The sequence below is a fragment of the Hoplias malabaricus genome, chromosome 4 (assembly GCF_029633855.1).
Source record: "Hoplias malabaricus isolate fHopMal1 chromosome 4, fHopMal1.hap1, whole genome shotgun sequence".
In the NCBI taxonomy this organism is placed as follows: Eukaryota; Metazoa; Chordata; class Actinopteri; order Characiformes; family Erythrinidae; genus Hoplias; species Hoplias malabaricus.
In genome coordinates this window covers 33591644-33606469 of record NC_089803.1, presented here as the reverse complement: position 1 = coordinate 33606469, position 14826 = coordinate 33591644, and the positions used below count along the sequence as shown (strand labels likewise).

Below are 14826 nucleotides of genomic sequence, written 5' to 3'. Positions count from 1 at the left end.
TTTAATTGTTGGAATACAGAGATACCTTGCATGACTGCAAACCATTATTATTTCAGGGTCCTAAATTGTGCCATTAGAAATAAAAACTCTGAAATGTATGTTACTGCACTTGAACATGGCACTTGGGATCAATTCCCCTGAAAATAGTCCAAAAGCCCAGCCAGGCAGTCTTAGAGTCAGGCCTGGGAAGGCACGATTTTGCTCAGCAGGCCCCCACCTGAGCATAAAACTATTGTTATCTTGATGCAGGTCCAGCATGAAGCACAAACAGGGGTCACAAAGTTATGAAGAAAATGTGAAGAGATCCTGGAGCACTGGGACATGTGTTTTACAATTAAGTGTCTTCCTCACACCCCTGTTCACCCTAAAATGATCCCTAGCGTGGAATTTAGAAAGTCAAGTTGTGAATTTGTGCTGCGGCTTTTCCCTGGCTAACCACACTAGTTGAACAATAAAGGGCCCAGGATTCAGCTGATCTCCGCCAGCAAGCCTGTTAAAAGGGGGTCTGCTTTGTAAGCCGGCAGGAAGGCAAAAACACTGCCAGCAGTGTGCGGCACTTAAAGGAAGAAGTCGAGCAGAAAACCAATACATCACAAGAGCCACTGAGGAAAGAGAGAGAGAAACTGAGGGAAAGACATTTTGCTCAATGAGGGAGTAACTAAGTGAGAGCATACTCTCTAAATGCCTTCTCAATCAGATGAACCCTGAATGCATCTGAAGTACTACTGAAGCTGACAAAATAATTACAGCCAGTGTCTTGACAATCTATGGGTTAATGACTATGCATTGTAATGAAGCAATGGTACTCTGCCCCACTAACTTCTCTGCAGCATTTACAGGCAAATTTCATGTCTCTTGATTCATCTAATATTCATCTAATATGTAACCTTTCTAAAAAAAAAAAAAAAAAACACACACAAACATGAGCTTACATTTTACACTAAAAAATCCATTATAAATATACATTTTAATCAGTAAACATCATTACAGTTTGACAGCATGCAATAGCAGTGTTGGCTCCACCTTGTGGTGAGAAAAGAAAAAAATCTTTATAAAAGGGGTTGAAAAAAAAACAACAAAGAAATATATCAGCGTGGCTCAGAGCTGTAGGCTGGTCATTCTTCTGAAGGTGGGTCCAGATGCAGAAGGGTTGTACACTTATGAAAAATTATCAGTTCTGCATTATGCGTTCATGGATGTTCTGACTGCCTCCTCCAGGGTGTATTCCCGCCTTGCGCCCAATGATTCCAGGTAGGCTCTGGACCCACCGTGAACTGAACTGGATAAGCGGTTACAGATAATGGATGGATGTACTGACTGATACTTTAAAGGAACTCGTATACAAGCTCAAGTTTGGCCAGCCTTCTTTTAATACCAGAGCACTCGGTTTGCATCATGGTGATGTCTGTATTTTACAGTGAGCCTGTACATTCTCTATCAAAGTTATATGCATATTATAATGTGGTGTAACATCAGCTGAGTCGATCGTGGAAAAAGCCCCAGATGTGCTGAGCTGTAGCCTGTCCCACAACAGATGCCAGCTCCTGGACTGAAGCAGTGCTGATTTCATAGATGCTGGAGAATTGCTGGAGCAGTGCCAAGGCTTTAACTTTACCAACTCCAGGGATCTTCTGCACCATGTTCTTTACCACAGGGTCCAGCAGCCTGGACATGCTTCTCTTGCGGAATGGGTTGTCCTTGCTCTCCCCATGTACCTGTGGGGACAGCAGAGACCTGCAATGTTTATATAAATATTAAGGTCTTGAAAAGGGTTTTCCTTTCCAGGGTACGGCCCTAAAGCTGACTGACCATTAGAGTACTCAGGAGCAGTGACGTACCAGTTGTTCAATGAGCTGAGCTGCTTCAGCAGGGCTGGCCACAGGAAGCAAGGTTAAGCCAAGCTCCAACACAACAAACTTCTGGAGCCCACTGAAGTACTGCTCATTGAGATGAGTTTTCTCCACTATAACAATCCCACTGAGTTTGCTGTTGGACTGCAAATACAAAATATATAATAAAACAACATAAACATTACAATGCATCAGAACACCATTTGTGCATTTATGTGTAATATCAGTAGTGATGAGGAGAAACAAGGTATTTAAAAAGCTTACATTTCTGAATCGCACAATTTTCCTTCTATATTCATTCCCTGCCACCAAGTCACTCTCTGTCACATACAGGACACAGCTTCTGTTACTGAGTTGCAGGTCCACAACACCAAGCTCCTCCTCATAAAGGAGCTTCACATTTCCTAAAAGAGGGAACACAAATTAATGAGCAAGAGCAAGCAAATATCAACAGATAACAGCTTTTAGTTGCCCACAAAGAAGGATTTTTGGGTTAACCATGGCTCTGGAGTTAGCTAGGTAAATTAATCCCAGAGTGGGAGAACTACGTCTAAGATCAGGAATGTCCCTTGGCTCTGGCTCTATTTAACCCAGCTTCCTACACCCTATGCAGTGTACTACATTCGTCACGAAACTAGGAACTTTATAGTCAAAACCTACCCTAAAAAAGGTAAACAGGGTCCAGCCCAGGGGTGAAACCAAATGCGAGATGTAACGGGCTATTTGTGTATATAGTCCCCCATAAGACAAAGCCAAAATTTCAGGACCCAAGCAGGACACTAGGGTGTAAAGAGTAAGTGGAGATTTAGTCAAACTAAAAGCTGAGTTAGACCAATCCCTGCAGTAGGTAACTACCTTTAAAATGTTGCACTAGTGCAGAGCCCCTCCACTTGGCGTTGATGACAATGTGTCCATACGGAGGAGCACTAATTCTCACTGCGGGAGAGGGCTCAAAATCCATCTCAGATCAATGATCAAGCTCTGTTTTAGATTTCGCCTTCATTTATTAACACTAAACGAATCACATTTATAAACAAGTAACCCCACCCCCACTAAAGCACTGAGACGTTACTAAACTCAAAACCTGATGCATGCAGAGAACCGGCTCGGCTACAAACCGTATTAAGTCTCGCGCCCGCCACCCGGAAGTCTCGCGATATCTCCGCATATTCACGACTATTCCATTGGCTGCTGTGTGGCCTTTTAAACAGTTGAACAGTAACAGCTGAGATGACGAGCAGCTGAGTGAAGGGCTCAAACAGCCACTTTACCAACGGTAGTAGATCTCACGCCGGGGAAAGATAAGCTGTAGAGCCAGCGGCCAACATTTCAAAGTTTGCAGGACAGGTCTGGTGAGTGCTGCTGTTTTGCCTGCTGCATGTTTGCTATAAATTGCTTGAGACTGTCTTAAAAACTTAAATGTAGTGCTAAATAAAGGCGATAAATAATGGAAAGCGTAATGTTTATATGCGTCTGTGTTTAAGTAGTTGCATTTGTATTTATCAGTACTGAATTCTCAGACGCTCATCCTCACTGATTTCACTCAGCTGTGGAGGAGGAGGAGGTCGTCCTTGCCCGGGCTTGTCCCTTCGCTACAGACTAGCAAGTGTATCTGCAAGCATATCAAGGTTAATTTATTCACTACCTGAAAATGATAAACCTTCACCAATTCACCTTCAACTATTCTCGACACAATCACGTGAACCTGTTAAGTGTTGTTTTTTTTGTGTGTGTGCGCTCATATATAGTACACTGATAAACCATAGCATTATGATCACAGAGAGGAACACTTTGTACAGACTGTAGTCCAGCTCTTGCTCTGCATACTTTATTACCCTTTAACCTTGTTCTTCAACACCACAGGTATGATCATTTTCAGTGCTGCAGTGACACTGACATGGTGAGGTGTATGTTGGTGTGTCTGCTCACTGTCCACTCTGTTAGACACACTTGCCTCTTTGGTCCTCCTTGTAGACATAAAGCCAGAGATAGTAGCTCATCTGTTGCTGCACAGTGTGTGTTGGTAGTCCTCTAGAATCCCATCAGTGGTCACAGGGCAATGTTGGCTGGATATTTTTGCTTAGTGAACTATTCTCAGTCCAGCAGTGACTAGAGCTTAAAAACTCCAGCAGTACTGTTGCATCTGATCTGTTTGTGTCAGTGCAACACACTAATACAATACCACCACTGTAGCACTGAAAATTATTCACCACTCAAATCATACCTGCTCTGTGGTGAGAAATATATATATATATAATGTGGATAGATTTTTTTATTTATTTTATAACTGTTACTTTCACCCCAGCTACTCATTTAACAGTGACACATTCTAATGTAATTTTCTAAACCTTGGTAAACTGCATTTGCTTAAAACCTGTGTCTTGTTATTTCTTCTCACTGCTTTCTCTCTCTCTGTCCTCTAGTGTCAAATGTTTCTGAGGCTTTGGGTGAGTGTGGTGCCTTGGATGCTGCTAGTGTATGTGTTGGATGTTCACTGTGGAAGAGCTGATGCCTTCTTTGAATGGATGAAGAAGGCTGCCCCTGATCCAACCCCTGTGCCACCTGCTGTGCCTCCTGCCACACTGGTTTTGCAGGGGGATGCTCCACCCTTTGAAATGGGTGTTGCTGATGAGAAGTTCTTGGCTGAGGCAAAGCAGATGGAGCTCAGCCCTCTTGACAGCTGCCATTTCAGAGTAGGTGCATGACAAATTCATCATTCAGTAAAAGAAAAAAAAATGCTATTATGATGATGCAACGCAATTGTCAAATCATAAGATGGCTGCCATATTAAATAACAACTATTAAAACTGCAAAAGTTTTATTTATTTTAAAATCACTCCTCTCCATCCACAATATATATACATCTTTTTAAATATAAACAATTGGTCACTGTCTGCTTTCTCTTCAGGTTGTTGCTCAGTTGAAAGCTACCTGTAATGGTCTAACAGAAGAACAGCTGGCTAAACTGGGAGTAGCTTTGTTCAACTGCCAGTCGGAAGTAGAGGGTCGTAGGACTTATCTTTGCACAGAGGAGATGGTAACAATCTTTAAATTTGTTGGTAGTAAGATGCATAGGACAGAAATATTGTGTTAGTTGCCTGACCTACTGCAGATTTGTAAGCAAACCCTGCTCTGGATCTTCTGGCAGTCAATTAAAGAGTGCACAGCAGGCATGGATTCAGACACATGGAACGCCTATCACATTGTCAGCAACCGAGCTCGTTCAGTGTGTTATGCTACACGCCAGCAGCACTTCCGCCGAAAAGCAGAGCTTACTGTGAATGCCCTTATCTCTACTGCAGCAAACCAGCTTGAAACTATGAAAGACTTGAAGGTATGTCTTGTATTGTTTTTTTTTCTTTTTTTTATTTCCTTGAAAACCTGTTTCAATCTGCTTTAATCCTGCAAGATTGGTTAATTAACTGACAAGACAAAAGTTTTACTCTGAAAGTCTCTTTCCTCTCTTTTTTTAATGCATAAAAACATATGATTTCTAACCATGAGCGACTATTTGAGTAACAAGCCAGTTCTATGAACCTGTGTTAAAAACAAATAAATAAATATCTAAAAACCAAATTTAGGACACTGGATGCCTGCAATTTACGTGTGTGTATGTGTCATGCCCATACAGGAGGGACAGCGTGAGCTTCGGGACATGACTGCTGCATCTCTGGACAAACTACTAGAGGGCCACAGTGCACTTCAGCTCCAGCAGGGGGTGCTAAAAGAGGGCCAGGAACAGTTGGATGCTTCAATCAATGCCAATCTTCAGAGGCTGGCTCAAGAGAAGGCTCTCATCAGTACCGGGCAACAGCTGGTGGCACAGCTTATACAGGGAATTACACACAAGATGGGTTGGTAATATGTTCTTTTGGATAATCATGTATTCACTTTGTAAACTGTAAATGGAATGCTTGGATAAGTGTGCAAATCTTTTATTTACATTTAAATGTCAATTTTAGTGTCTCTTATTCAACTTACACAACATAATTTATCTGTTGAACTGCCTCTATTTATATATTACTTAACTAATGTTTTTATGTCCTATTACATATGCTCAGAAAATGTTAGTGAACAGCTCAAAGGTCAGGGGTCAGAGGTGCAAGAAGGTCACCAGGCCATTCTGGATGACCTGGCTGAAGTTCGAGGTCGTGCTCAGGAGATCTACAGTAAAATGGGTGATTATTTGCTTTCTTTTATTAATTATTCTATCCTTCAGTGTTAGTAGTATATGGATTCTTCCATTTCACAGGTTTATTTCAGTAAAATGTTTGAGGTGATTTAAGAAAAAGATGCAAAAATTATTCTGTAGCTTTTTCAGGATTTTTCATGATGTAGACTTAAAATGTATTAGTAGTAGTGCTGGGGGGTATAGCAATTCATTCTGTATACCTTTTTAAATTTACTCTTCCAATCTGTGTACTTGCTTGCACTGCATCACGGCCTATTATTATTATTATTATTTTTCCTTCTTTACTCTCTCCACGATAATGCACTCCTTCCCATGTTTGTTCATTCATTCATTATCTGTAACCGCTTATCCAATTCAGGGTCACGGTGGGTCGAGAGCGTACCTGGAATCATTGGGCGCAAGGCAGGAATACACCCTGGAGGGGGCGCCAGTCCTTCACAGGGCAACACAGACACATACACACATTCACTCACACAATCACACCTACGGACACTTTGGAGTCGCAAATCCACCTAACAACGTGTGTTTTTGGACTGTGGGATGAAACCAGAGCACCCGGAGGAAACCCACGTGGATACGGGGAGAACACTCCAACTCCTCACAGACAGTCACCTGGAGCGGGAATCGAACCCACAACCTCCAGGCCCCTGGAGCTGTGTGACACTACCTGCTGTGCCGCCCCCCTCTCCCATGTCCTATTGCTTAAATATATAATGACAAGTTCTGTATTTGGGATAATTGCACAGTTGTGGTGTTTATTTTCAGATATCCCTTAATTCATTAACGTTTTCTGTGACCAAGCAAACCCTACAATGATTTTAAATTCTATGTACTCTTGAAAACAGAATAAGCAGCAAACATATACAAGACAACTGCCACAAAAAATAAGTAAATGAATGAATAAAGTACAGTAATTATGCTATGAAACCACCAGATTTAAAGGTGTTTCACACTGTAGTAAATAAAAAAATATATACATTTTTTTTTTCTGTGTGTACTTGAAGGAAGAAAATATTGTTTGCATGTTTAATAGACTGGAATTCTTTCTCCCTACTTTGTTTTAGAGCTCAATTTGAATGGAGTCTTGCAGCAGCAGAATACAACTGCTCAGTTCTATCGTGAGCTCATGGGGAAACTGGAGCGCATGAACAGCACTCTGGGATATATGCTGACATACCTGGACAGCATGCAAACTCGATTAGATGACAGACTGCACATGATCCAAGGCTACCTGGGATGGGCTGGTACACTACAGATCATTACAATATTGCTCCATATATTGCATCGTATGAGAAATTTTGAAGCATATTACTATGGTAGGACCAAGAGTGACATAAGGATGGGCTAGACTAGTGTTCTTTCAAGTCACAGGGGCCAGACACTATAAACCTTACCAAAGCAATATCTTTGGCCAGCTTAACATGGTTGGAGTAGAAGACAATCTTGGGTAATTGTCTCCAGTGTTGGCTAACATTTGTGCTGAGGGATACAGGGAGAGGGAGGTCTATCTTGCCTACCCATAGAGAGAAATGCCATTTTTGCTATCTTGTACTTGCAACCATATCAGTTTTATTTTTTGTGTAACATTTGTTATTTATGACTGAATTATTCCCTTTAACTGGCTGAACTACTAAAAAAATTATTTTTGTGAATAGAGGTTAAAAGTTGTGTGTGTTTTATTTATTTATTTTTTATTATTTATTTATTTTTTTTTTTTTCAAATGCCTTGTTACCTCCTCAGGTCTGAGTCTGTGTGCCATATGGACATGTGTGATGCATGCTGGTTATTTCCTGTTGGCTGCAGTGCTGCTATCCTTCTTGCAGTGTCACACATTCTCCCGCGTCTCTCTGCTCATCACTGTCCCAATCAACGCCATCGCTGAGCTCAATCAGCAGTCAGCCCTTGATCTGGTTGGCCTCTCGTTGTTCCTCTTCACTCTCTCACTGGGTTAGATTTAGTCAATTATTTTTTTTTTTTTCTTTATCAATTCCATGTATGGGATGTGAAAATATTGAGATCACTGTTCTTCAGGTCGCTGGTTGGTGTGGCAGTTTCTGTGGATGATATCCAAGCTGAATGGTCAAAAGTGTGCTCCTGCACCTATTCTGGCTCTCCCAGCCGAGGGAACTCCTGAAAAACCCGAACCTGCATCCTGGCCAGCAACATCCTCAACTCCTCTACAGTGAGTCTTGCCATAAAAAGGGATGCCTTAAAGTGATACTTTTAACCAAAATGGCAATTAGGATTGTACCCAAAAAACAAGTAAAACTTATTTGAGTACTTTTATGGATATTTGCTGCTACAAACTGGATATATGTCTGAGTTTGTCATTAGAATTATAATCAATAGAATATCTTCAAGATCAAAGCCTTTCACCATATTGACTTTAAGTTTGTTTGTGCGGAGAAGTGTTAAAGAACAGGTTTACTGGCAAACCTGCTTCTTGCCTCATTCATTATTTTATCATTATTTTATGTAGGTAGCAATGTCAGAAACCCCTTTATCCAGTCTATTTACATACTTGATATGGCTATATTTTGGCATGTATTTCTGTGATGTTAGTGACTGGACTATGAACTTCAGTCATTGGTTAATTACATCTATATGTTAACATTAGATCTATTTGTTGGCTGTAGTGCAAAGGTGTACTGTAGATGAGAATCATTTTGAATCCAGTGCATATTCGTAACTGCTTTTATATTTTTAATGTCTTAGTGATGAACAGGCTTGTGATTTGGAGTCAGAGGAGCCACGTCAAGACAGTTTTATGATGGGTATGTTCTCAGAATGACTGTTAAAAAATGAAGTCTCTCTTTCTCTCTCACACACACAGACAGACATTTAAATATATGTGTATGCTGCTGTGACTTGATCTGGGTTTTAATGTTGGTACCTTCTCTACATGGTGTAGGAGACCTCTGCCTGGTTGCTTTGTCTCCAAATTATGGTACATCCAGAATGGAGCGTCTCTCACTATCCAGCCCTAATCATTCTACACCAAGGCCCAAGACTGGCTTAAGCAATGGAGGAGTAAGTAAAAAGACCCCTCCTTCAGCTTTGCTTTTGATTTTGATTGCAAAGGATGCAGCAGAGTTGCTGTTGCTATAATTTAACGTAGAAGTAGTAAACAGTGCAACAATTAAATATTGCACAAACAATGACTATTCTAGTGCAATCATTTACCAAGATTATGATATAATTTAGTAATTAAAATTAATTTCTTAACATTTACCAGAGCTGTATACATGTACATTCTTTTTTAAAAAAATCTTTAGATTAACTAATATTTACCTGTATTCTTATTAGCAGGCAGTTTTTGAGAATATTCCCCAAAGAAACCTTGGAGGTGTTTTGGAAACCATGGGTCAGTCGCGCAGTTCCAGTCCCAATCAGTCAATTGCAAGTAACAGGTAGATCTTTCAAAATTTCTATAGTTTAATATTACAGCTTCAAAATCATTGTGATGCCATATATATATATATATATATATATATATATATATATATATATATATATATTTATTATTATTATTATTATTATTATTATTATTTTTTTTTTTTTTTTTTTTTTTTTTTCTTTCTTTCTTCTCCTCAGCTCACTCTCTGGTCGTCCCTTGTGCAGTGGCACCACCAGGCTGGGACAGCCATGTAAGAAAAGGGCACTAGCAGGTCAGGACTTTTGTCGAGTTCATGAGGGAGGAAACCCTTCCTACAGTCGCCTATTAAACTAAGGCCTTCACTGCCACCTGTAGCAGCATTTAGTGCATCGTATGAGATGTTTTAAAAACTTAACTTTACTCCTCTTTGTTTTACCTTGTTGACTTAATCATGTTTTTTGTGTTTTGTCAATTTATAATGCTTAAAATCAAATGTAATTTATAATAAATTATTGCAGAGATAAACACTTAATTATATAATTTACTTTCATTATTTCCTTTTTCTCTCTTTCACTTTTGTATTCCATGAACGTCATGGCATTTTGAGTTAATAATTTCTCTAAAGAACCTACCCACCACTTTCCCCCAGAATGTTTTCCATTATTACAAAGACTTACAAAATAAATAAACACATGTTTGAGTAGTTACTCATAATGCACAGTCATTCATGATGCATCAGCATTTTCACCGTTAAAAAATATTTCCCTGACTCAATGGCAAATCATACCAGGCACTCCATTATTATCCAGAATTTAAGATTTAATCCATGGAAAATACCCCTACATTTCCAAATTTTAAAAACAACATTGCATCTTGGTGGAGCAGCATCAAGGCAAGCCAAATAAAACTGGATCTTGCAGTTTTCAATGGGGAAATCTTGTCATTACTTCATCTGCTTCTGTGTGCAATGTGTACTGGGAAAATGAGTGCGCAGGCTTGATGTGATTAACTGTTGAATACTCAGAATGTGGTAATATTCCTCCACCTTACTTCAAATCCATTTCTACAAAATGAATGTTTAGAGTAAGTAAGCAGCCAAAAAGAAAAAAACATTCAGTAGTAGCAGAACAGAATTTAAAATCTTACCATCATCTTCAGGCTTAGATTCTGCTGCAGGGTGTGCTGTTAAGAAATTAAAAAACATAAAGTCATTAATTTTAAAGTTGACATTGGGTGTGGGGATGGGGGTGTGGTGGTAGTGGTAACAACAGTAGCAACTTTGAAATCTCATCATTGTATCCTCCTACAGGGATATTTGAGGCTGCAATCTGTTGTACTTTAAAAGCAGAAAAAGCAAACAAAGAAACCATCACACATTTTGTCACATGTCTGTACATGTACACAAAGTAAAAAGACAATTACATGCCACTATTTCAGCTTCAGTATGATTTCGCATAGATTTCACAAGATCCTTAAACTTCAGTGGAAAGATGGAAAACAAATCCTCCAAAAGTAATTGTTGCAAATTTAATCGTTTATATGATGGAGACGCTGACATCTGGGCATTCAGCTTTATACCAGTATGTTTTGTCCATGGGTTAAATATTGGCTCTACATACCTTTTCATGATAAGTTAATTACTGGGTGTCTACATTTATCTGGATTTAGGACACCTGTTTGTGTCTCACAATCAGCCCATGTACCAGCACACGCAGAGCACTGTCTTTACTCAACTAACCCATGTTCAACCCTTGGGCCCTTCTAGTCTGATTAGTCTGTGTTGAATGTGACCACAGGTACAGAGAATGAATATTGTCTTATCTTGCATAATATGCTACATGAGTGAAAATGACGTGGTGAAAGTGGAAGCCTAAGCAATTTTATATGAAATGATGTATAATCTACTGTGAGAAGAGGCATGAAATAAGATGATATTCAGTCTAATGCCATGTTCCAAAAAGTTATAATCAAAAAATAAATCCCAACAAAATAATAATAATAAAATAATAAGAAGAAGAATTTAGTAAGATTTTATTTAGGATTTTGAGTGGTGTTTTCAAATGTTATGTTTAAATAAACATAAGATATTATTTGAGAATAAAGACATAAGACTTTGCAATTCAGCAGAAATATGTTAAAGGAATTGCCTTCACTTATAAAATGACAAAGTACTTGTTTACAGGATCACAATATAAAAGTTGTCACTACAGAAAAACATATTTTGGGTTATTTAGAAACTCATTATTTTTCCAAATACTTGCTTTTGTTTCAGTGCGTGAATCATACTATTCTGCAGGCTGGAGGCAGCTCCAGTTGTAAGCTATAACCTAACACTAAACCTATCCCTAACCCTAAACACAGAGCCTTAAAATAGTTAGCTTTGTCTAAACCCGTATGTCCCTCCCTCTTGATGGTCTCCTGCCTACATAGCTTTTGCTCCACCTCTAACTGGATCGCGGAAATACACACGGAATATCCTGGAGGAAAATGTTCATCCGCCAGGGAATTCCCTTTGTCTGACTGCTTGGGTCTTGGCCCAGTTCGGCCTACGCACGTACTTTGTAAGCCTATATCTGTCCTTTTATGTTCCCCTAATAATGTATTTTCATTAATTTGTCTCATATATTTAGAATTTTACTCGTAGATTTTATGTACAATTACTTACTCTGAATAGTTGCTTGTATTTCAGGAGTTTTTACAAATCTGTTGCAACTCATGATAGGCTGACATGTGATTCCTCCTTTATTCTTTAAATTTATGGATCCATCGGTAGCTTGAAATAAGAAATATAGGAAGTTAGTAACGATTTAGTGATTCTTATATTGCCATGAAGAAAAACTATACAAAATGCATACCATTTTGTTCCCTTTTCTGCTCCAATCCTGGTCCAGCTGATGGAGGAGGACCTAAAAATATCTTACAGTACTTTAGTCAATTATGTACAATAATTGTTTTTTATCTACGGTGTCAAATGTTAGGATTAATTATAATGTTTTTTAATGAAACATGATTCATATTAATTGCATAGAAAACCAAATGGTGTAACTTTTCTCACCAGTGTAATTTACTGTGCACTTAACCTTCAAACCTTCTTGAAAATCATTGTTGAACATGATTGGTGAGGTGTGCACACCTCCATCCACATCAATGTTAATAGTACTGGGTCCTACAACAACAAACAAACAATTCCCAAATTCTCACATCTGAAAAGGAGGTACAGTATTCATCTGAAAATTCTTCAGTTTTTACCTGAATTCTTCTGTTCACGAGGCAGTGGGGCTCCAGCCATTTTAAACAGTGACTGTTTCAAACAGCTGTCAAACATAAACAAAGCATAGCTTTACCTGGAGAACAGGGTACAGGATATCTCCACATATACTTCACGTGCACAAAACAGACTGTAAACACATTCTCTAGGCGTGGGTTCTATGACCAGACCAGAAAAGTAGAGCTTCTTGACAACAAAATAGTAATGTTGAACATATTTGAAAAAGAATAATAACATTAATTGTAAAAATGCTTAATTTAAGACTTAATTTGCTTGATAGTATATCTTGGTGAGATAGGATGTTTTAAGTCAAACCTTACCGTGTTGTTTGTCGTCTTCCTTTAGTTTTTTTTGTGTGTTCAAAGTACACGTATACAGTAAAGCGAAAGTAAACTTTTCTTTTCTTCCACCCTTCCTTACAGCTTTTTTTTTTTTTTTACGTCATACCATTGTTATCTAAAAATGATTGCTTTTGTCTAATAAAACAAATCCACCTTATTTAAAAATATAATTTTCTTATTAACAAAATCTAACAAACATATTCGCAATTATATTTTATGGTTCTAAGTCCTTCTGAGTTTTCACAATCCCTTAAACAGTCACCCATATGTTCCTTTTTCAGTGGAGAAAAAAATATGTGAAAGACCACATTTTAAAATACCTTTGTCAACCAACAAAACTGGGAAAATGAAAAGCCTTAAACATGGGGTTAGGTGCTGGTACAAGTGACTCCACATATAATGTGTGTGTGGAGCCATAAAAATAGGGTTAGGGAAAGGCATCCATCACTCACCCTCATGTTAAATTGTGTGGAAAAACACTAGACAACATAGATGGCTCACCTGCTATCAGTTGTAAAATTCTCATATCTACTTTTAAAACACATCACAAAGGAAGCTACATGCAAAGTAAGTATATGTTGTTTCTTTAACAGCTAGTGACTACCATTTAAACTGACACCAGACTGCTATAAGCCAGCTTAGACCAGTTACACTGCTACATAAACATGCACTAGGCAGTTTTATTTCAAGTTCTAACAAGTAATAGTTAACTGTAAAATATAAAGAACATTAAACAATATATATTGTAACATCAGTACAGGTGCTTTTGATGCTTGAGGAAAATCTGTTTGAAAAAATGGCACATGATGAAACAGCTGTCTTTGTTTCTTGAGGTTGTCTTGACTAAGGTATAAGTGCATTTGCCTGGGATTCACACGGAAGCTAGGCGTTCTAGTGAAATTGCCTAGTGAAGCATAAAAGGTTTAACTTAAAAATTCTCATGGTGTAATTCTCAGCAATTCTCAAGTGCTCTTTCACAAATTTTAAATAAGAATCTGATTTCAAGTGGTATGATAGAGACTCTGAATAATGATAACTTTATCATGATTCATGTTTTATTAGAATGGCACTTTTCAGCTGCTTGAATTGGTTTAAGTACCACAGTTTCAGGACCACATTTCTAAGACACTCTGTATTTGCCACAACACTGTTTGCAACAGCACTTCTTTGGTTCTACTTATTTTTTTTAAAAGTTCACTTCAACCAAATACTAAAACGTTATCTAAATACTTACAGTTTGAAAGAATAATTCCAGCCAAATGTTACTTTATCATGGATTTCAACTCAACAAGACCTCAAACAGATGTCTGAGACCCAAGGATGATTTTTGGGGTAATAATACAGTTTCCTGGCAATAATTATGGAATCACCACTCTTGGAGGCTCTTTCATTTGTTTCATTTTGTAGAAAATATGACAAAGACATGCCACAAATCAATCTCTCTCTCTCTCTCTCTCTCTCTCACACACACACACACTATCTCTTTAAATTCCACCTTCTGGCATTAAGAAACAATTTAAATGGAAGAAATATAATTGTTGAAGTAAGTCACAATATTTTTTGTTTAGATCAAATAGGGGAAAAATATGGAATCACTCAATTAAGGGAAAATGTGTACTTGCACAATATAAATTGTAATAAAAAACAAACCTCAATGTCATTTTCCTTTTTTGATTTAATGTGTATTTTTAATTAGTGCTTTATTCCATAATTTCATGGAGATAATGTATAACCTTTGGCTTAACACCACAGGTGTGCCCCAAGGCTCAGTGCTGGGACCCCACCTCTTTGCCTTGTA

At 38.3% G+C, this 14826-nt stretch overlaps 2 protein-coding genes across 5 annotated transcripts; one reads left to right on the top strand and one right to left on the bottom strand.

The window, feature by feature from the left end:
- Positions 1 to 192: 192 nt before the first annotated feature.
- On the bottom strand, positions 193 to 2962 carry faap24 (FA core complex associated protein 24). The gene is made up of 4 exons (XM_066669818.1): positions 2706 to 2962; positions 2115 to 2254; positions 1839 to 1994; positions 193 to 1715 (listed from the first exon to the last, which is right to left on the bottom strand). The coding sequence occupies exons 1-4, from the start codon at positions 2809 to 2811 to the stop codon at positions 1473 to 1475; spliced, it is 645 nt and encodes a 214-aa protein (XP_066525915.1). The 5' UTR covers positions 2812 to 2962; the 3' UTR covers positions 193 to 1472.
- A 105-nt stretch (positions 2963 to 3067) lies between these two features.
- Positions 3068 to 9965, top strand: bmb (brambleberry). 4 transcript variants are annotated; one of them, XM_066669816.1, is made up of 14 exons: positions 3068 to 3202; positions 3357 to 3478; positions 4274 to 4543; positions 4759 to 4887; positions 4999 to 5184; positions 5482 to 5704; positions 5912 to 6028; positions 7107 to 7286; positions 7784 to 7990; positions 8075 to 8225; positions 8759 to 8817; positions 8955 to 9073; positions 9353 to 9453; positions 9638 to 9965. In XM_066669816.1, exons 3-14 carry the CDS (start codon positions 4280 to 4282, stop codon positions 9771 to 9773), a joined length of 1872 nt encoding a protein of 623 aa, XP_066525913.1. In that variant the 5' UTR covers positions 3068 to 3202; positions 3357 to 3478; positions 4274 to 4279; the 3' UTR covers positions 9774 to 9965. The 4 variants fall into 4 exon arrangements, with proteins under 4 accessions (XP_066525913.1, XP_066525912.1, XP_066525911.1 ...); XM_066669814.1 differs by having other exon boundaries at positions 3090 to 3202; positions 3398 to 3478; positions 9350 to 9453; positions 9638 to 9963; XM_066669817.1 differs by having other exon boundaries at positions 3182 to 3202; positions 9350 to 9453.
- Positions 9966 to 14826: the final 4861 nt, after the last annotated feature.